Here is a 21764-nt window from a genome sequence, read left to right as displayed (position 1 = left end):
CTCCTTAAAAAAGATGACGAACTTCTATGGATGGCAATGGGAGAGTGTGAACAAAGCCAAGCCATGAGACCCCCAATTTCCAGCTTCATGGACTGGCTAACTAGCAGGGTGCAGCTTCTACACACTTTGTTTCTTATCTTCCCTCTTTAAAATGCAAGGTAGGTCACATGTAGCTTGTTCAACACTTGCTGCTGCACAGAAATTAAAAATAGCTGCCTCGTGTTACTTAGTACTAGAAAAAAGCACCCTTAGATTTAATGCATTCTTTTGTAGTTGGTCCCTGTGCAGCTCTAGTGCAATGAAGCTTAGAAAGATCTGGCATTTACCTGGGGACACTATGATTTGACTAAAATAAAATTCTAGTGCCTGGTCGTCCCCAAACAGCCAGAAAAATGATGTTTTAAGACAATTTGAAGCAGTTTAGTGGACTTTGCAGGGTGAAAGAGTGCTGGCCGTGGCCCATAAAGGCTAGCTCTGATCCCAGCTGTAAAATTCAATAATAGTGCTGTGTTTACATTCTTTTCAGGCATTTTGTTTTTATGAATAATTAGTAGCTTCATTTATATAAATTACCAGAAGGAGCTTGTGAAGGTCAGTGGAATCTAAACTCGGGAACTCTTAAATATTTAGTTTATCATCTCCGTATTTAAAGCTTCAGAAGCTGAAAATTTAATGGTGTTATGCAACTGTAAGCAATGAGCTCACCTGGTATTGAGGAAGGGCATTAAATAACATCCCTCTTCTCCAGGAAAGGCCGAAAACTTGCTAATTGCTTTTACAGAGGGCATTCCCATTTTGGTGAGCGTGAATCAACCTTGCTTTTTGCTTCAAAGGGATTCATGGAAATGCCTCTGAAAGGTGTTCCCCTAGCGGCCACAGCACTTTTTGGGTTTTAACACATGCCCAAGTTGTCTGGGAGACAGAAAACCTTCAAACTCAGGCCCCAAGTGCAGGGGCTCGTGCTGAACATGTCTTACTGGGAAAACCCTGCTGGTCCTGTTTAGCTTGCAGGTTGACTCAGTGTCTTTAGTGAATCCTGAAACCTCACCTCTTAATGGGGTCTCTTGTTCATTCTTGAGAACTCAGCTTGGGGAGACACTGATCAGGACAGGGTGTGAGAAGCAGGTGAAAGATATTTTATATAAATCCCCAAGGTCTTGAGTGATACCCACTAATATCTCATTAAGCAGGATGTTTAATTGTGTTCTTGGTTCTGCATCCGTAAACAGTTTGCTACTTATCTGCCTAGACCACATTTAAATCCTGTATTAAAAAGCAGTGATAAACTCTATTGCTACCCTATGCACCGCATATCAGCAATATATGGGGTTCAGTTATGATTCATAGAACTAGAAAACAAGTCCTGCATGACTGACCCCAGGGAAGGTTGTTAGCACAATACGCCAGAATCTTGTCTTAGTCACTCCAGAGGATCTTTGGTCTTAGTGTGAGCAAAATGGTTTCAAATGAGTGAGGTTGGCTTGATTTACAACAGCAAAGACATAGGAGTCAGCTTCTGTCTCCTTTCTGCTGTTGAAATGTGTCTTTCCTCCTTGTTCACCTTCTTCCTGCAGTCTTGAAAAGAGTGGGAAGTGTTTGGGGCTGTCACCAGAACCTTGGGCAGAATATGCTCCTTGTAAGTTTCAATTAACATCATGCAAAAAAAAAAAAAAAAAAAAAAAAAAGATGAGCAATTAGATAAATATCCCAAGTTGAGCCCACTTCCATATTAGATGTTTATTCCCCTTTGCCCATTTTAGACATTTCTAATTTAAAGAAGTGCACGATTGATGCCTAGAGAACAAAGTAACCATTATGTCCTTTTTGGTTTTGTGTTATAGATTGTCTTGGCCATGGAGTGCATTCAGAAATATACCTGACTGATGAGAGTGGCTGTGATCTGTGCACTGAAATGCCAGTTCTAACCCAGGAGAAAGAATCTTGAATTGAGCTGATGAAATTGAAAGCACAGCACTAGATCTATTACTGAAATTGTTGATTACGCTAATTCACTGTTTTGTAAGATCTGTAAGCAGTCATGAAGTCCTCTTGCTCCTTTACAGGATAAAAACCAGCAACCTTTTGTTAGCAATTATATTCATTTGATAACTGTTGGAGAAGCAGAAAACACAGCAAGAGGAGCAAACAGTGCATTGAACTCTTACCTACGCAGTCTCTGCATAACATCAGCTCAGGCTGTACAAGCTGAATGCTCTGCATTCTGCATCTATAGTAGGGAAAATTACGTAGCTACAGTCCAGCACTTGCATGTAAATGGCTGCAATTATAAGCTATTTAGATGTTGTTTAGAACTGATGTAGTCAATGACCCATGAGCATGTCTGGGAGCAGCACTCCCCTGGCAGACTAAATACAGGGCATGGGAGGTAGCATGCACTGTCACTCCCTGCCCTCTGTCACTTTGGCCAGTAAGCAGCTACAAAGGGCACAAAGGACAGAGGTGTCTGTGCAGCGTATCTGAGCCAGCAGCAAAGTTATCCATTAAGAGCAGAGTGACTTTAGTCGTGTACTGTCAGTAACCATTGCTCGTGGCTCTTCTTACAGTTTCCATTGTAGAGCACCATCACTGGCTTCATAATCACCCACCTGACTTGTAATTGCTTCTACCTCTGCCCTGTTAAAGGTGTTGAAATGAAGGAAACTAAGGCTTTGTAACTGATTAGCTATGAAGCTGCTCCGTGTAGCAAGAGAGGAAAGGAAACCTTGAGTCTGGTGAATGATTTTCCCAATATGTGTTAGAAAGTCTTCATCGATTATTGCTGATTGGGTTCACTGCAATAATTGAAGAGCACCTGCAGTGCAGGGCTAAATCTGTCAGAAGTTTGACTGTTGATGCTAAGGGGATGCAGACATCTGTCTTTATTGTTCCCCCAGTACTTCACAGCCAGCTGAGGAACATGGGCACCCAGTCCGAGGCACGGGACTCCTAATTAAACACGTAACTCTGAGACATGACACCAAACTGCAGGCAGAGCTGGAGAAAAGACAAATCTGTCAATAAGGGGAAAAAAGAAAAAAGACTTTTCTGGAAGGAAATAAACCATTCTTTGCAGTGGCGCAGCTTACATATGGATCACTCAGGCGACTTCACTGCGGCAGCTCGGTGAGCATGGATTAATGCAGACAAGTATCCTGTCTCCATGAGCACATGGCAGACTGTTCATGCACTGAGACAGGGAGTAACTACCCACCTTCTCCTTTTGGGGAAACCAACAAGGCTGATTTGGATACAGCCTTGGGCAGCCTGATCTAGTGACTTAGTGGTTGGCAGCCCTGCCCACAACAAGGGCTTGGAACTGGATAATCTTTGAGGTCCATTCCAACCTAAGCCATTCTATGATTTCAAGCAGGAGCCACAGCCCCATCACCCTTTCAGTGCAGTTGGGCTAACCTCATGAAGACTACTGGCTTCAGCAGTCATACCCGGCTGACAGAACACTGGAACTGAGGAGATCAATAATACAGAGGATCTGGCCCAAGGTCAGAGCAGCCACTGGGCCTTTCACGGGGAGAAGCTAATGAGATGGAGGCAGAGCAAATATGGATCTGGTTGGCTTCTCTGATTAAAACATCTCTGTATTGTTTTCCCTGGATTTTGGCATTCTCTCCCCAAAACAAAAAACAGAGTGTTTTGCTGGAACATGATTTGAGAAAAGCACTTAAGGTAATCTCTTATTTGGGAGAGTAATCATATCACAGTAGCAAATAAACAATATAAATATAATCTGTGTGACGTGAGTTCTGCTGTGAGAGCTAATGCCAAAAGCCTCTCTGAACTGAAAATGAATATTCTATTGTATGGCCTCTGTGCCTGCAGGTTTCCACTCTCATTTAAATGAATATCAGTACTGATCTAGTGTAAATGATCAGTGGTTTCTAGGATCACATAAAGGAGCTGTTAGCAACCCACATCTCCCAGAGAGCGGAGGGCAGGGGGAGGGAGGGCTCTGGGAAATCTCCAGGGGGGAAGGACAGCTCTGTTTGAAGCTGTAGACTGCTGCAGTGCACAGCATTCCTATCACATTCTATCTTTAGAACAATGTGGCTAATTTTTCATCATTGTAAGGTTTGATGCAGCAGACATGCTAGTGTGGGCCTGGCTTAGTTTCTCCCTCCATCAATAACATTTTGTTTAATTTCCTCCTTATTGACAAGCTTTGTTTACATGTTGGGTTAGCATTCATAGAATGGTTTGGGTTGGAAGGGAGCTCAAAGCCCACCCACCCCAACCCCTGCCGTGGGCAGGACTGCCCCCACCAGCTCAGGCTGCCCAGGGCCCCATCCAACCTGGCCTTGAGCGCCTCCAGGGATGGGGCACCACACCTTCTCTGGGCAGCTGCGCCAGCGCCTCACCACCATCTGAGTGAAATTACTGTGCTCTTTCTCTAAGTAGTTACATGTAAATACTTTGGCTTTGGAGGGGCTGAGTATGTGGGAACCCATCTCAGACTCTTTTATGCTCTCAGTCTTTCCATCACTTTGGTGAGTTTAAGAGATGAGCAACTGGCTGTCTTTTACTGTCAAGGTGGAAATCATCCCCTTAGTTACATCTTCACTTTTTCCCAATAGCAATTTAGAAAGGTCAGCTTAAATTTGCATAGTGTCCTCCTGCGTCCCAGTGGGTGGGATGATTGAAGTAGGCAAGCGTCAATATGAGTGTGTGGGCAGGTCAAAGTGTGCAGGTAGAGGTTGTGTGCTTTATTGGATCAGCTGGCACTGCTGGAAATGTTAGACAAATTTTCTGACATACAAGCCCTTCCTCAGGTCTGAAATAGAAGCAGCAATTTGCAAAGCTAAATACAAGCTGAGAACAAATGCTCAGATGTTAATTGGATATGTATCAATTAGCCCTTTGTTTAAAGAAAAGATATTCCATAATAGAAAAAAAATAAGGATGGTAAAAAGAGAGGAAAGTGAGAGACAAAGGAAGTTTAAAAAGTTAAACAAAGCTACTTATCACACGGGTGGAAAAGAGACAGCTAGTTCATAGCCCGGGGAACAAGAGTGGTTCATGGTGAGTAGGAGGAGAGATTAATCATGACAGTCACATCTACTGAGAGCATGCACCTCCGTATCAGGGGCTTTATGAATTTCTGGTCTCAGCCTTTTCTTTAGCAGGGGTTTTTGGAGTCTGATCTGGAAAAGAGTACTAAGATGCAAAGGTATTTGTGAGAAGTGTTCCCATATTGGCAGCTGGAGTTCTCTTCCAGTTACAGGCTGACCATACGGGACCATTCAGGACTATACAGATTGCTTAATTACATTTGTGTAGCTACTATGAGGCCACTGGATTAATTTTACTGTATTTCGGAGAATACAGATGTGGAGTTTTGAGAAATTCTGGGAGAGAGAGTTAGGGTGTGGGCCCTACTTTGGATGGACAGGAGAATAAGATACCTGCAACACTTCCAGGGGACCATACTCGGGTTTCAGAGGACCTTCTGCTGAGGAATCTTGTAGGACGCTGTGCCCTTCCTGCCTCATGGAGGATACTTCTGAAGAAAGACATAGTGAGACTGATTGACTGGTAAGCAAGGAGTACCCTCTTCTGCCATTGGGAATGCCCACATACTAGATTGAAAGTGGTCTACTGTAGGTTAGCAACAGTACATATTACGTATACCACCAAGCAAATATCAAAAATAGCAATTCTATTCAATGTGATCAGTATGAAACCAAGTGTTTAGTCAACACTGTGAGTACCCTTTGCTAAGAGTGTATCTTTTGAGTCTGCTTAGCCCACATGAGGTGCTTTCTTGTTAGAAAAAGAAAGCTTCATGTGGAGTCAGTGTTATTTTTAAACGGCCTTCTCTTCAGGTAGCCTCTCCTGTTCTCTCTGAAATATAAAACTGTAGGCACAACTTTAGGAAACCTTACTGCAGAATGAAGTACTGGATATCTCCAGCGTACTTTTTCCCACATACACATGTATGAAATTCTAATCAGAACACTACGTAAGTGAACATGGAAGGGCTGTACGTAATCAAGCTGCAGGGTCTGTAAGCAATAAAAAAAAATAGATACTTCTGGATTACTAAAATGTCCCCCAAGTCGTAATTATAAATCAACATGCAAGTGTACAAAAGATTGGTGTCTCCATAAAGTGCCTGAAATTCAATATTTTTAGCCTACTCTGTCTTCTGAAAGTGCCTGCATATTTTATTTTCCCTGAGTGCTAAAAATTGTCTCTGTATTTTATGCATAGTTGTTTGCAGAGCTCTATTTGCAAACATAACTAACAGCTAGTACTGGAGATGATATACAGGCTGTATAACATGCCTGAAGAAAACAAATCTGTAAGCATACAAATGCACCCAACTATAAATTTCAGGGACACTATAAGAATTTTAACCTCATGGTAATTCTGTAAAAAATAAACCACAGCCACATGGGATGCATTCTTGTAGCTGTCAGGAAGGAAAACTGCTCCAGACTCTGGTTACCAGGCATGTTTCCATGGATGTGGCACATTGTTGTGCAAAAAGCCCTTTGCTCACTCTGGTCATAGGCTTGTGCAGTCAGTGCAGGAAAGTTGGCCCAACCACAGCCTAAAAATCAATTTGGGTAGCACTGCTGGTGTCCTCTGAGGATCCTCAAGCACCTGGTAGCACCATGTGAAAGTCTCCATGAAGTCTCCCCGGCTTGGAGGGCACAATATTCCTGGCACAGGATTTCCTCTTTTGGCTCCTGCCTTGTCCTCAACACAAACATTTTATTTAATTTTTTTTTTAATTGATGTGGAAGAACACAGATTAAATGGAGAAAAGGTTTTCTTTGGTTCAAGGACAGTGATACCAAATAATAACAACGCTAAGCTTGCGAGCGAGGTTTCTAAGATAACACAGTACAGTTTGATTCATTTTCAAAATGCATTCTGATAAATGCACATTTTCTGCAAGGAAACAAATGCTTCCAGCCAGTTTTCATTTTTGTACTGCAAGGTTACTCTTCTCATGAGAGTAGGCTTGCTACCCACGCATGTGCTCAGAAAGCCAAAGGTCCATGGCTTTTACCCAAAGGCACAGACTGATGTTACCGTCAGCCTGTCTGTCTTGTGCAGTGGACATTTCTGTAATAAAGTGGATTTTTATTGGTTTTCAGGTTGCATTGAGCTGCATTATCAACTAGGAGATATCAGCAGTACCAATACTCATACCAGAATAAGGCAGATCTTTCTCCCAGTGCATGGTTGTTCAAAGAAAAAAACACAGATATTCCACAAATACTTACATTTTCACAAATTATATTTTCTCTGTATAGCACTATAGTTATTTACATACCATGTTTTTGCTACAATCCATTCAAAGAGAATGCATTTCAAAGCTCCTCCTTAACCAGACAAGACAGAAAGTGGAGGCGGCCAGAAACTGAAGGAGCTTTGTATACAATTACATATGGCAGAAGATGAATTAGCCCCAGCACTTGTTCTGACAGACTGACAGGAAATATGACTAGCAATGCAAAATCTGTCAAAATTTAATGAGATCCTAAATGCTAAACAAACAAAGCAATATTTTTTTTTCCCTGAGATCAAGTTTCAAATTCCTTATTTTCATTGCACTGATTAACACTGAAAGTATTTTTCTGCGACAATATCTTTACTCAAAGATCACCTGCATAGGTTCATGCAGAAAATTAACATGTAAAACACTGAATAGTTCAGAATGCTTTGAATGAGTAAAAAGACAAGTGCAATGGAAGAAGTTTGCCTTTGTATAAAAATAACATTGTTTGAGCATTTCTTTTATGAAATGCAAAATTTCAGGCAAAACACTTCATCTAGAAACTATACGTTTTAGATTGGGAAGGTATATGTAGAGTCCTTCTGCAGGACCTGTTCTATTGGTTGCTCAGATAAAATGCGTTTCTCCTGATCATTATCAACTCTATCCATGATGGAACAACAGGGTGAACACCATCAGCCATCCTTTACTGTGATCCACATCATTTAGCTGCCAAACTCAGCCCCAAGTAGATCAGAGACAGTAATCACTGAAGCAACAGCTCTTAAAAATCAGTCGTTTCAGATCCACATTTTTCAGCTTAAGATTTTTGCTTTCTGTCAAAACTTCCCTTGGTTTTATTACAGAACATAAATTGAAAAATACTGTTGATCTGTGAGCTTAAGATAATCAGCTGTGTTTTTTAAAAATGCATTAGATATTGCATTAACCAGTATTACTATTAACCAGTTCCTCTGAACTACTTAATCACCAGCAGTTCCAGTCCTTCACCTCCCTGTGGATAGCTGGACATTTCTGTCTGGTAGGAGTTTTGTTGATTTGCTTGAAATCGAAACGATACATTCTTGTTCTTGTAGATTCTCATCATATTTGTTGTCTCTGAATTTAAGACAGTCCTTTACGTCCATTATTTTGCTGAGCTATCATATACTATGTTGTAAAGGTTGCAATTTTATTTCATTACATGAGAAATAAACAAAAATAATAATAAGTTATAGCTTAAATTGAGAGAACTGGCGGTGACCTTTCCCTGTCGCAGGAAGCCGTTCAAACCCGTAAAATGCAACTCAGGTAAGAATTTTCTGAAGTCCATCCTAAACATGTGTCACATTTCTGATTTTCTTTGGGTTGATCGGATAATCGGTATGTCTTTGAGGTCGTCCCTAGAGCACAATAAAAAGCAGTTAGAGAACTAAAAGTCTTAGAAAAGCAGTCACTCAAGGGTCCTCAGGAGGTTACCTGCCACCACCCACCACAAAGCATTATGCCAAAATTAAATCCATCATTGGCAACCCACTCAAAATCTAAATACAAAGATAAGAAGGAACAGCAGAACAACAAAGAGAAAATACTTATATAAGCCTAATATGCAATGCACCATTCCCCAATTGGCATTACTGGGAATTTGTTAATTGGTCTTTCGCTATCTGAGAACTTCTTGTGTACTCTGCAGTCTGCATTCTTTTAAGCAAAAGATGGTGTTAGGCATTTCCCCTACAGTTTTCTTAAAGAAACTACCCCATAAATTGTAATAAATACTTAACTTCTGACATTGTTTTCCTAGTACACTTGGAAATTGCAACAAGAAGCATGCTAGTAGTTCATGTGTCAGAAAGGCCATTCTCAACATCTTCATGTTTATTCCAGGTTGGCTTTTTTTTTAAGTTCCCACGACTGGCAGAACTCCACTCCCACAGACAGCAGTGTGTTTCCAAGCTGACCCCAGTGGGATCAATGCAAGGCAAGCACTTGGCAGCTTTGAAAACCTTGCCATCATTTGAAACCAGTGCTGTGGATTTGCAATCCTAATTACTTACGTACTTTTATGAATATCATTGCAGAGGAAAATACAAAAATTTATTCTCAAATGCATTCAAGAAACGTATGCTATGAGTAGTCAAATGTGGTTGTGCGACCTCACGCAGGCAGTGAAAATTACTTACAAAGTTGTAAACCTTTATCTTTAGATAGCTTCCCAAAAGAAGCAAGACAATCAAATGATTTGCTGGGCCTAGTTCCAATGTTGGTTTGATTTTCCCCTAAGAAGATCTACTGGCTACTGTTCCTTGCGACTTTCCCAGCTGGTGCGGGCATTAATGGAAACTCCACTGCTCTTCTCAATGAAAATTTTTATGAACCCTAAGCTTTTTCCCAGATATTGACCAAATTTCCTATATTTTTTTCTCAAACATTAATCATGCACAGCTTGTATTGCTTTGGTATTCTTCCAGCATTTAGTATCTTGAATAATGTATTTGGTACCTATATATTATTAAACAAGCCATGGAGGAAAATGTTAGATAACAGATGTGGACGTTTTTCTGGTATTTATTGAGACCAAGTACCTCAAGAAAAACCATGGGATAAATATAACTACCCTAGAAACATTTCATAGGATAGCTGCCTTCTGTTTGAAACACAACACTATTCACCCCCCTCCTCTCCTCTTTATCTGTTGCTAGAGTGTACTGCTATTTACCAAATTTACCCTTCTTTGCTGTTTATTTCAGAGAGAGGAGTGGTGCTCTGGAAACTCTATGCCAGGTTTCTCATATTTCTCACATCCCTGAACCTCTTGGTGGGAACTGGGGAGCAAACTGCTCACCACTGTAAGGGCAGAGCAAGTCCGAGACTGACTCATGAGACTGGTAAGTCTATGGGACCAGATGACATGCATCCCATGGTCCTGAAGGATCTGACTGATGTGGTTGCCTAGCAGGGTCTGTCTTGGTACCAGTACTCTTTAACATCTTTATCAATGATATAAATGATGGGATTGAGTACACCCTTAGCAAGTTTGCTGATGACACCAAGCTGAGTGTTGCAGTTGATACAGTGGAAGGAAGGGATGTCATCCAGAGGGACCTTGATAAACTTGAAAGGTGTACTCATGTGAAAACCTAATGAAGTTCAAAAAAGCAAAGTACAAGGTTTTGTACTTCAGTTGAGGTAATCCCAGATACGTATGCAGACTGGGAGAAGAACTCCTTGAGAGTAGCCCTCCTGAGGAGGTCTTAGGGGTCATGGTAGATGAAAAACTTAACATGAGCCAGCAATGTGTGCTTGCAGCCTGAAAGGCCAACGGTATCCTGGGCTGCGTCACAAGAGAAGTGGCCAGCAGGGTGAGGGAGGTGATGGTCTCCCTCTGCACTGCCCTCGTTAGGCCTCATATGGAGTACTCCATCCAGGCCTGTGGCCCCCTATGAAGAAAAGATGTGTAGTTTTACAAGAGGGTTCAGAGGTGGGCACAAAGATGATCCAAGGACTGAAGCACCTCCCCTGTGAAGATACACTGAAGGAATTGGGCTTGTTTAGCCTGGAAAAGAGAAGGCAGAGGGGAGACCTCATTGCAGCCTTCAAATATTTAAAGGGAGATTATAAACAGGAGGGAAATGAACTTTATACTTGGGTAAATAGTGATAGGACAAGAGGGGATGGTTTTAAACTAAGAGAAGGAAGATTTATATTAGATGTCAGGGGAAGTTTTTCACCAAGAGTTATGCCCCATCCCTGGAGCTGTTTCAGGCCAGGTTGGATGGGGCCCTGAACAGCCTGATCTAGTACTTGGTCTAGCGATTGGCAACCTTGCCTGCAGCAGGGAGATTGGAACTTGACAATCCTTGAGGTCTCTTCCAACCCAAGTCATTCTATGATCTATGATTCTATGAAGTAACAGGACTGCCTGTCTCTTCTCAGACTTTTTTCAGAATCTCTCTACCGCTATTAATTTCTTGCAGATCTGCAATAGCCCAAAGACCTCGGTGGTGTTCAACAGAGACATTTCTCATTTATATCCAGAGCACATAAGAAATTTCTTCTGGTCTGTGCTGTCCAGGAGATTACTACGTGATGAAATTTGCTCTATTTGTGGCAGAACAGTTATTTGGTAAAAATAAAATAAAACACGGTGGTAATGGGCTGATGGTTGGACTAGATCATCTTAGTGGTTTTTTTCCAACCGTAATGTTTCTATGATTAATCAGAAAGCTCATTAGGTAAAGTTATCAAAAGAAGCAACGTTCATGGCCATACTACAGAAGATCTTGGTTTGCATCTGCTTTTGAACAGGAAGGAGCCAGCGGACTTAGGCCAGCTGGATCTAAACTGCACTATTCTTCCTTATCTGACAGCACTGGGGAAAACATAACCCCTGCATGCCTGTTTTGCCCTAAAAATCTTACCTGCAAGAATGAGTGACACAATCCCTGCCTCATAATGCTATTTCTCCTCTCTAACAAAGTAGGAACCAAGCAGTAAGTTTGCTTCTGGAGTGAGGACTGTGTCCATGATGGACCAGATCCCCCTCTGCCCTGCTGCGTCTTTCATAGCTGTTTGCTTTACAGCAAATTCCCTGGGTTACTTCTACTTTATTCTTGTGGTGCTCTGATATCAATTAAAGAATGATTTTATGAATTTCAATAAATTCATGCTGTGTGCTGGCCCATTTTCTGTGAAGCTTTCTCTGAAGTAGCATCGCCTCATGGAGGTTGCAGTAGGCTGGATATAACTTCACTGACATTGAGGCTGCTGGCTCACTGACCTGAACTTCATTTTCTGATGCTGCAGGTCTCAAATGCAACACATTACAAATACAAAATGCAGAGGATTAGTATCACAATAGCTATTTCATATTTAAACTCTGATATGCTACAGTTGCCAGAGCCACTGCTTGATTTTGATTTCAAAGTTGTTTCTTCTTCAGACTAATCAAGTTCTCTACCAGTCCTGTCAGCCCTAACATGAAAAAAAATGCTTCATTATTCATCTCATCCTACATGTTGGAGAAAAAAAAAAAAAGATAGTTCTAATGGTTTGCTGCACAGCCCGATGTTACAGGAGCAAGTTTCTAAGACTGACTCTCAGTCAGAACAGAACACCATCACCATTTCCTTTACATAGTTTGGAGACTGTACTCTCAGCTGGGTATCTAGTTAATGATGGGTGTTTGACAGTCACACGTTTCAAAACCTGCATGCTGACTGCCTGTCTGCCTTGGATGCATTTTTACAGGGATTACTGTAAAGGAAGTATTACAGGGAAAAGTGTTGCATAGTTTGTTGCTTTCACTGAGGAAACAGATGCCCAGATCTTTCCACCTCTTTCAGCTCTTCAACCACAGAAAAAGAGCCAGCAATACATAGATGAATCAGAAGGCAAAATAAGTGTGTGTAGCAGCTGATTTCAGGGTTGAATCTTTGAGTGGTGTTTTGGATAACGATCCTCAGTCAATGAAGGAAGGACTTCTGCTATTGCAAGCATGTTGTAGTCAATTCTGCAACCCATATGACATCAGTGATATGAATGATGAACACACATCTGGCGTTATGAAACAGGGGCTCCGATCTCTAAATTGATTTGACAGATGGCAGCTCCTCTGACACTGACACTGTAGGAATGTGTGACAAGCTGAAGGCTTTGCCTGCTATTAGCCAGCCAAAAAAATCCAAGTCAAACTGCATTAGAACAAATTGCTGAAATTAGTGTAGTAGGAGTACTTCCAAATGTATCTGCATGCATCACACGTTCTGCTAACTGTTAGAACAAAAAACCATGGAGGCACAGTTTTCTGTTTCTTGAGGTTATTTATCCTCCTTCCCTCAGTTTTTAATTCTCTTTCTAAACTCACTTCATTTACAGGAAAACACCCACCCAAAAACTATGGATACCCTCACAATATTTCAGATAAGGCATTGCTTCAAATAGCAAAGCAGTTCCATCTTGTCAACTTTTAGTACACTCAGCACATTTCCCTGTCCATCAATAGACACAGAAGCTGGCAATTCCTTCCTATTTCTTTTTGTGTTAATCCCACCCACATAACTTCACTCTTTTCCTTCTTTCACAGACACTTGGAAAAAATATATACTTCAGTCTATAAGCTGCACCTGAGTTTCTGCATCTGTATCATCAGTATTTATTAGTCTCTTAATCAAGACATGCTGACCAATGAATATCATAACATGACATACATACTCTATGGTATGTTTCATCAGTAAAGGAAAAATTATTTGCTGTCATTCGTTTATATTTCTACTTTATTGGCCTTTTAATTTGATTTTGATAGCTTAATTTTTCTTCTGAAACAATCCACAGAGTTAGAGCAGTTATATACAGTGCAATAAATGTAGCTGCAATCCATCACTCATTTCCTCTCCGGTATAAAACCACAACCACAACCAAATAATATTTCCAGTTTATAGAGTATCATTTGGAGTAGTTACGGAGAAAAATAGATCCGTCTCCATTAACAGAGTGGTGACTCACTCTGGACTGGAGAGGAAGAGTGTGGCTGTGGTGGCAAATCCAAGCCATGCATGGCTCTGCTGAAGTTAGCTGTATTACACCAGGGATGAATCTGTCTCACTGTAAATGAGCACTCCTTTTTACAAAATGGTCTTCTGATTTATCATAGAGACATTTATGCCATATTAAATGGACTAATTATGAGGCTTGTATAGGAAGTTCTCTGGTCCTGCAAGATGCTGAGTCCTTAGATCTCTTTTTCTAGCAGTAGGATTTGCAAAAATGCAGTTCCTCTGAAATGACCCTATGGCCCTTGCTAAAGCGCAAGTGTCCATGGTATTACTCCAAAATCTGCTAGAGCCAGGTTAAGGGATCTCCCTCACTGAACGTGGGTTTCAGAAGGAGCTCTTTATAATGAGTCAGAGCACGTGAAACAGCTCTCTGGGCACTCGGTCTGCAGATCAGCCCTCTTGGGACTATGAGCAAGGATTGCTCTCCTGCCATTGCTGACGGTAACAAAATACGCAATTAAACAGAAGCCTGTAACTCTACTCTCCATTTGACCTTTTCCCAGCTAATGTAATCAGAATGGAGACCTTCCAGCACCTCTTGACTTATACTCCTGGCCTCCTCTTCCAGTAGCTGGTAATTTTTTCTTCAGCTCAATAATTTAGTTCAATATTCATCATTTTTTAAATGTCTTGCACATCTTTTTTTTCTTCCCTTCTTCTTCACTGAGATATTACTTTTCCCTAGGATGACTTGCCAGAACTTTTGTTCATGTTGCGAATTTATCAGTGCAATTACTGGACAACATTTATCTTCCATGAACATTTTGCTTTAGTTTCTGATTCAGTGAGTTTGAACATAGAATAGCTGATCTAAGTGAATTTTTGTTGTCACCGTTTACTGTGACACCCAGCATATTTCAGGCTTTGTACCAGGTTGGGTCAATGGGCAATGACTTCTGAGGAATCTCTGGTACAAATGCTCCCTTAATCTTTCAACCATTTAAAATAGTAGCTTTTTATATATGGAATAGAAGGTATCAGTTTGAAGCTGATGCCCTCAGAGAGGGCTTCCTAATGCCCCCAGCCCAGCCCATGCAGGTGAAGCTTATACAATCAAAGTTTCCATCTTGTTTTCTCCTGGCAGTGAGGGAAGCGTGCCATGCAGCAGGTATGTTCACCTTTGCCCATTCAAAATACTAGGTTGAAAAACCTTCATTCACTATGATTGCTCTGCTTTCCATTTTGTCCCCACATCCACGAGCTTCTTTCTAATTTTAAAACTCTTCATTCATAATTTTCCCATTCGGTCTTATTTTCTGACCTTTGGACTGGGGTTAATCTTGATCTCATAAGGTGTCAAGAAAGCCAGCCACAGAAATGTTAATTTTTTTCATCTCATAAAGAGGGAGAGATGAGGCTTTAGATTCTCAGTCTCCATGACGCTTTCCATCAATAGCTGGGCCCTGTGTTCCCTCCCCACCTTGCTCTGGAAGGAGAACCTGGTTTCTCTACCATCACATAGATGTTTTCTCCTTTTTCCTTATTACGTAGAGAGTGAGGCAACTTGCAGAGTCCATCCCTTTATGACCTCCTTGACTGTGAAAAAAATTGTCTGGATAACTCCTTTTCCTTGTGTTGCTCTCTGGCTCTCTTTCTCGTTTAAAAATAAAGAAAAACACATAAAAATGAAAAGAAGAAAAACCTTTGGGAATGTTTCCAGCATCCATGTAGGGAAACGGAACTGAGAAACACAACTAATCAGCAAACAGTTAAATGCCTTGCCATCTGGTTTCTCCCATTTGACAAGGATTGTATTATAAGGGAAGAGCACCACAGTGTTTATTATGCAGTGTGTTGGCTACAGTGCTAATTGAACTTTGTTAATGCATCCAGTAACTCAACTCTGTCAGAAAATCTGTATTTTGCAGTTAACAGGGAAGGTTATGTATGTAAAAGAAGAAAAAAAAACTTTACTTTGTCTAGGAAATGTTTCACTATGTTTGTATATAATCACATAAACCTAAATCATGGACTGCAAATCCACAATGTAAGGTAAACTTTCATCAAGCAATATTTGCTTTATCAACTCCTGTATACACAAGATGGTGCCACCACTATATACTGAGAAGCTCTGTTCAAACTGAGAAGCAATTTGTCTTCACAAGCCACTTTTAGGCTGCTAAATATTCCTCCAAAATATTAAAAAATATATTTTCATAACATAATAATTTTCATCTGTAGATTCTCTCTTGATATTTTTCAAAGTGTGCATGCAATTACCAATGCAAGTAGAAGCCACCTCAGCAGACTTATACCATGTATTGCCCAGGTACAAGTGGGTAAACAGAAACTGTATGCTAAGTCCCTCTGATGGATTTTGATGTTTCCCTAGCCACTGAGCTGCAAAGGACCCCCTAGACTATCTAATCTGGCATCTGACATGGAGGCCTGTACCTATATTTGTGTTTCAGTTTCATGTTTCAATTCTCAGCTGTTTTGTACATGCTTTTCAGCTTTGCATTAATAATATTTTGTTTAACAAGTAATTAATGTCAAGCATGATAGCTGCCAGCCACAGACACATCATTATCATTCCTATTTTTACCGTTATTATTTTGATCATTGTTTTAATCATGGCTTGAGTACTTCCTAAATTTCATTGTGTACTGCAAGAACTAAACACATTTTGCTATGATTTATATACAATGTCATCTCAAGACAGATTTCTGCATTGCACATGTTGAAACATATCTTCAAAAATAAACGAGTTCTCTCTGTATTGAATGGTGAACTTGGTATCATACCACTGCTACATTCTCAAGAGAACACTGGCAAAAAGATATCACAAAGATGTAAAATCTTTTACAAATGTATACCATAAATTATAATTTGTGTTGCTGAGAGCCCCATACCATGCTTCACAATAGCAGCAGCTGAGAACTGAACTTCTGCAATATGGAAGTGCAATGGGAAAATGCAATCATGAAGTATCTAGAGAAAAAGCACCAGTGTTATCATGGAATTGTTTGGGTTGGAAGGGACCTCAAAGATCATCTAGTTCCAACATCCTTGCCACAGGCAGGATTGCCAACCACTAAATCAGAGACTAGATGAGGCTGCTTAGGGCCCATCCTTGAACATCACTAGGGAACGAGCATCCACAACCTCTCTGGGCAATCAGTTCCAGTGCCTCACTGCCATCTCAGGGAAAAATCTGCACTGGATTTTGTTTGCAAAGGAATGTTAAGCCTCACATTCATCTGTGCCTCCATCTCATATCCACGCTTCCTCAGGTCTGGCAACCAGGGAGAAAAAAATATTTGCAGACATCTACTTTTGCAACAGCAACATGTCTAACAGCTGTGCTGCATTATTACACATCCAGAACAGAACACGTCTTCACATTATAACGGGTTAATGTATTGTATACATAGAGGTTAATTCTGAAAAGCTGAGCCAGAGCTTTTCTGCCTGGCACGTCTGAAAGATTTAATTAGTGGTATAAATGGGCTGTTGAGAGAGGAAGCAACTTTTTGATCTTGGGAATGATGAGAAGACAATTATCTTTCCCTGTGGCAAATTCACCCTACTCAGGGTTACCCGCTGTGTTGGGAAAAAGGCCTCGCTGGCATTTGGAGGAAGAAAATATGAGAAGCAATGCAAAGGGAAAAGCAGACATCTGAGGAGGAGCAGACTGCAACTCTGTAACTCTAGCATGGGAGGTGGGAAGAAACACATAGCAGGGATCTGAGGTGAAAAGATGGCAACTAAAGCTTTATTAGAAATTTCTTCCAAATATCAGGGGTGTCTGTTTCTTCCCCACCTCCCACTCCCCACTAAATCTATCTAAATGCGAGACTAACACCAGAGGCGTGTATTGTTACAAGCAAAAGAATCAGGAATGTAGAAGGGATCATTCTACTTATCTAATTAACATTTTAATTGACTTTTAAACATCTACTTCCACCCAAAATCTATGTTTGAGTACAGCACAATACCTACTGCGTGAAAAAAGAAACAACAAAAAACATCATCAAGATACCAGCATTACAATTACCTTTGGTGCAGAACTGGTATGTAAATCTGGACGAGGGACAGTGAACTTTGTAGACATTGGCGGAAGAGAAACGACTGCTGTAATAAGAACATACAAAATTACTGTTATTCAGCATCCATCATGGTGCAAACCACGAACAGCAGAATCAACTTGACTAGTTTTTATGTAATTTTGCTTTTATTTTTTTATAACTTCTACATTTAACAATACCACATGCTCTTGAAATCTTTGAAATGCGCTTATTTTCTTCACGACGTATTTGTTAGAGAGACAAGGGTGTATGCCTGGGTTATAGACTCTACACAATAATTTTGTCATTAAATGTCTGATTAAATGTTTTGATAATTACGTGGTTCTAAATGCAAATGCTGGGTAAAGATTTGGTGGAGATTTGCTTTTGATTTTGAAGAGACTTTGTGCTTAAGGACTAGAATTTATAATGCCTTAGTCATCTACCAGTAGAATCATAATTCACTAGCATATTTTTACTAATGAAGTCAGCAGAGTGGGGAAAAGGACTGTAAAGGATGGTTGCTCAACTGTGCTTATGGAAAACAGATTGCTTAAAAACTGGACTTTTTCCAACCTCTGCTCCTCTAGCTGTTGTTGTTCTACCTTGTTGCTGCTCTGTGATCACTGTGCAGTAACCATTTTATAGAGATCACAAATGAATAAAATTTGTGAGAGTCATGACTGTGAAACATAACTCTAAGCCTGCTTTCTTAGGGACATGAGTAAGATCTGCTTATGTTCACTGTGACTGTGCATCTCCACCCACTTCAGTAACTCAGTAGCATTTGAACTTCTTGGGCGGTCTCAAGATGTTTGTCATATTCAAAGTCTTTCATGTCAACAGATGAGATTGGAAATCAGGCTTCATTGCCTCTCTTTTTCATGGAATTACTTGGGATGAAGACTCCTTAGGAAAAGACTGGGAGGAAAGATGGGTGTAAAGACCTCCATCCTCTGTTACATGGAAAAAACTGCAGGAGACAGCCTGTAATGATGCTCAGAAAAACTAATGGATACATTTTCACTCATCCTGTAATGATGCTCAGAAGAACTAATGGATGCATTTTCTCTCATCCATGTCTGTATAATCCCCCAGAACTGTGCAGACACTGAGAGCATGGTGAGGATAGCGATATGCTATCCTGAAATACCATTACCAAAGGGAATATTTTTAACTACAGTGTTACATAAATTGACATTGCAATATTTTATTGAATTAATTAAAATATGGTTATTGTTTGGTTACATACATAGCAAGAAAGCTATTAACAAAAAACTTCAAAAAGAAAAAAAAACAACAAACCCAAACCTATAAATGGATGAGCATTAAAACCTTCAGAGGATCAGCTTTAGTCAGAAATGCAGCACAAGTCCTGGAGGTAACTGAAGGAAAATAGCTTCAAAACTGTGTCATGACTGCTGTGTTCCCTGTGAATTTTTTTTCTTTTATTTCTCTCTCCTTTATTTTGTTTTTATTCTGTGTTTTGCTTTCCTTTCAAATGTGCAAAATATAGCCTACATTGATTATTACATAATCACAGAATCACAGAGGTTAGAATGGACCTCCGGAGATCATCTAGTCCAACCCCACTGCTAAAGTAGGTTCCTTAGATTAGTGTCCATGCCGGTACAGGATATCTCCAGAGAAGGAGATTCCACAACCTTTTCTGGGCAGCCTTTTCCTGCGCTCTGTCTCTCTCAAAGTAAACAAGTTTTTCCTCGTGTTCATGTGGAACTTTCTATATTCCAGTTTGTGCCTGTTGTCCCTTGTTCTGTGGTTGGATGCCACTGAAAAGTGTCTGCCCCCATTGACTCGACTTCTGCACTTCAGATATTTATAAGCAATGATGAGATCCTCTCACAGCCTTCTCCAAACCGAACAGCTCCAGCGTCTACTCATACAGGAGATGCTCCAGGTCTCTTGTCACCCTTTGTCACCCTCTGCTGAAGTCTCTCCAGGAGATCCCTGTCTTTCTTGAACCGAGGAGCCCAGAACTGGCCACAGTATTCCAGATATGGCCTCACCAGGGCAGAGTAGAGGGGGAGGATCACCTCCCTCAACCTGCTAGCCACGCTCTTTTTAATGCACCCCAGAATTCCATTGGCCTTCTTGGCCACAAGGGCACACTGCTGGCTCACGGCCAACCTGTAGCCCACTAGGACATTCAAGTCCTTCTCCTCATAGCTTGTTTCCAGCAGGTCAGACCCTAATCTGTTACTGATGCATGTGGTGTACGACTTCCCAGCTGCAGGCCCCTATACTTGCTTGTGTTGAAGTTCATCAGGTTCCTCTCTGTCCAACCCTCCAGTCTGTCTTGCTCTTGCTGAATGGCAGCACAGCCTTCTGGCATGCCAACCACTCCTTCCAGCTTTGTATCATCAAGAAACTTACTGAGGATGAGCTCAACCCCTTTGTCCAGGTCACTGATGCTGTTGAACGAGACCAGACCCAGTACCAACCCCTGCGAAACACCACTAGTTACAGACTCCATGCCTCTGATCACAACCCTGTGAGCTCTGCCACTCAGCCAGATCTCAGTCCACCTCAATGTCCACTCATTTGTCTCAAAAATCCTTAATGAGGTGCTGTGAAATCCTATAATTTAACTGCATGACTTGTTGCCCAGAATGCCTTTGTTGAGAGGCATAGGCAATTCACTCACTTGGGATTTGTCCTGTGTAAGGTGGTTCCTCTGGAACATATCCCTGATTTTCACTACCACTCCTTTGTCTGCTTCCCAAACGGTCATCTGTTTTCTTCTTAACTGAAATTTTCCTAGGGAGAAAAACAAAAACAAAAGAACACATCAATGGAACTTCATTATAAGAACTCTTGGGTAGAAGGCAGAGAAAATATTTTATGCTCTACTTCTGAAAACCAGAGCTGCAAAATATGTCTGGGCCTTCCAGATATTCAACTATTGCAAATCTCATCCTATGTAAATATTACCTGTGAAGTTGTGTTTAAAACAAGAACAAAAATAAAGTAAGTGATCTTCTAGCAGTGAAGACTCTGCTCCACATCACAGGAAATTAATTTTGATCTCTAATCTTGAATTACAGGGTAGTCAGTGGCACAATAAGGAAACACCAGCCAGGTCACCTACAGCAGCTGACCATTTTTTTGACTGAACACACTCTATTGCAAAAAGGAAGCATGTTAGTTCACATCAGTGCAATTAGTTCCCAAGTGATTAATCTGTACGCTACAAAGCTAATTTACTGTGCGCATGTACACAGACACAGCAAAGCTGATAGAACTTCCTCGGTTAAAGTTACACATCTGTGAATTTGCAGAATAGTAATCTGCAGGGCAACGTGGTGAGGGAGGAGGGCATTTCTACTCAAAACATACACTAGAAGACATGCTACTATTCATTTGTTCCAACCATAGATTCCTCTCTGGGATAGTCCTGGGTCTGTCTTTGTTTTTGGCTATAATGGGGGGACTATAACGATCCAGGGATTCATATAGAAAAGGGGAAACACTCTCAACAGTATTTGTGGAAACTGCTCCATCTAGTTTTTTTACATTCAATTAGGATAAATAACTTCACAGATCCATAGAACTTCAGATGAACGTTACTGATGTACACCTGATGAGCCAGCTATGACTGTATGGCTTTTTCACAGGGTAAACCTGTCAAATGCCATTAAGAAGCTTGCCATGGTTGCTAGGGAGGAGCAATTGTTTAGTAACACCACCTTCACATGTTACATGATACTCTTCAGTGTTCTTTATCTGATCTCTTGGTCTCAACAAATTGTGCTGTAGCCAAATGAAAGGAATTACAAATGTGTGGGAGGAACCAAAAGGTAAACAGCCAAGTTAAAAATAAACACTGGGGGAAGTAAAACAGCACATCTCTGCTGACTCCTTCTTTGTTAATATCCCAACATAGCTTCCAACATCTGGACAACCGTCATTCTTTTTGCTGCAGGTAGGCTCCCTTCTAAA

At 40.8% G+C, this 21764-nt stretch overlaps 1 protein-coding gene across 4 annotated transcripts in view; it reads right to left on the bottom strand.

Moving 5' to 3' along the window:
• Positions 1 to 7246: 7246 nt before the first annotated feature.
• The window catches only part of IGSF5 (immunoglobulin superfamily member 5), a 33887-nt gene continuing 19369 nt past the window's right edge, over positions 7247 to 21764 (bottom strand). For 3 of the 4 annotated variants that reach the window (XM_004934559.5, XM_025145360.3, XM_416733.8), the window contains 3 exons: positions 20470 to 20582; positions 17795 to 17871; positions 7247 to 8646 (listed from right to left, as the gene is read on the bottom strand). In XM_004934559.5, the coding sequence (XP_004934616.2) occupies positions 8578 to 8646; positions 17795 to 17871; positions 20470 to 20582 (259 nt within the window). In that variant the 3' untranslated portion in view covers positions 7247 to 8577. The remainder of the gene's footprint in view (positions 8647 to 17794; positions 17872 to 20469; positions 20583 to 21764) is intronic. The other variant, XM_040652177.2, reaches the window with a different exon arrangement.

This window comes from Gallus gallus, chromosome 1 (genome assembly GCF_016699485.2).
Source record: "Gallus gallus isolate bGalGal1 chromosome 1, bGalGal1.mat.broiler.GRCg7b, whole genome shotgun sequence".
Classification (NCBI taxonomy): domain Eukaryota; kingdom Metazoa; phylum Chordata; class Aves; order Galliformes; family Phasianidae; genus Gallus; species Gallus gallus.
Note: the sequence above shows the minus strand (reverse complement) of the source record. Positions and strands in the feature narration are given on the sequence as shown.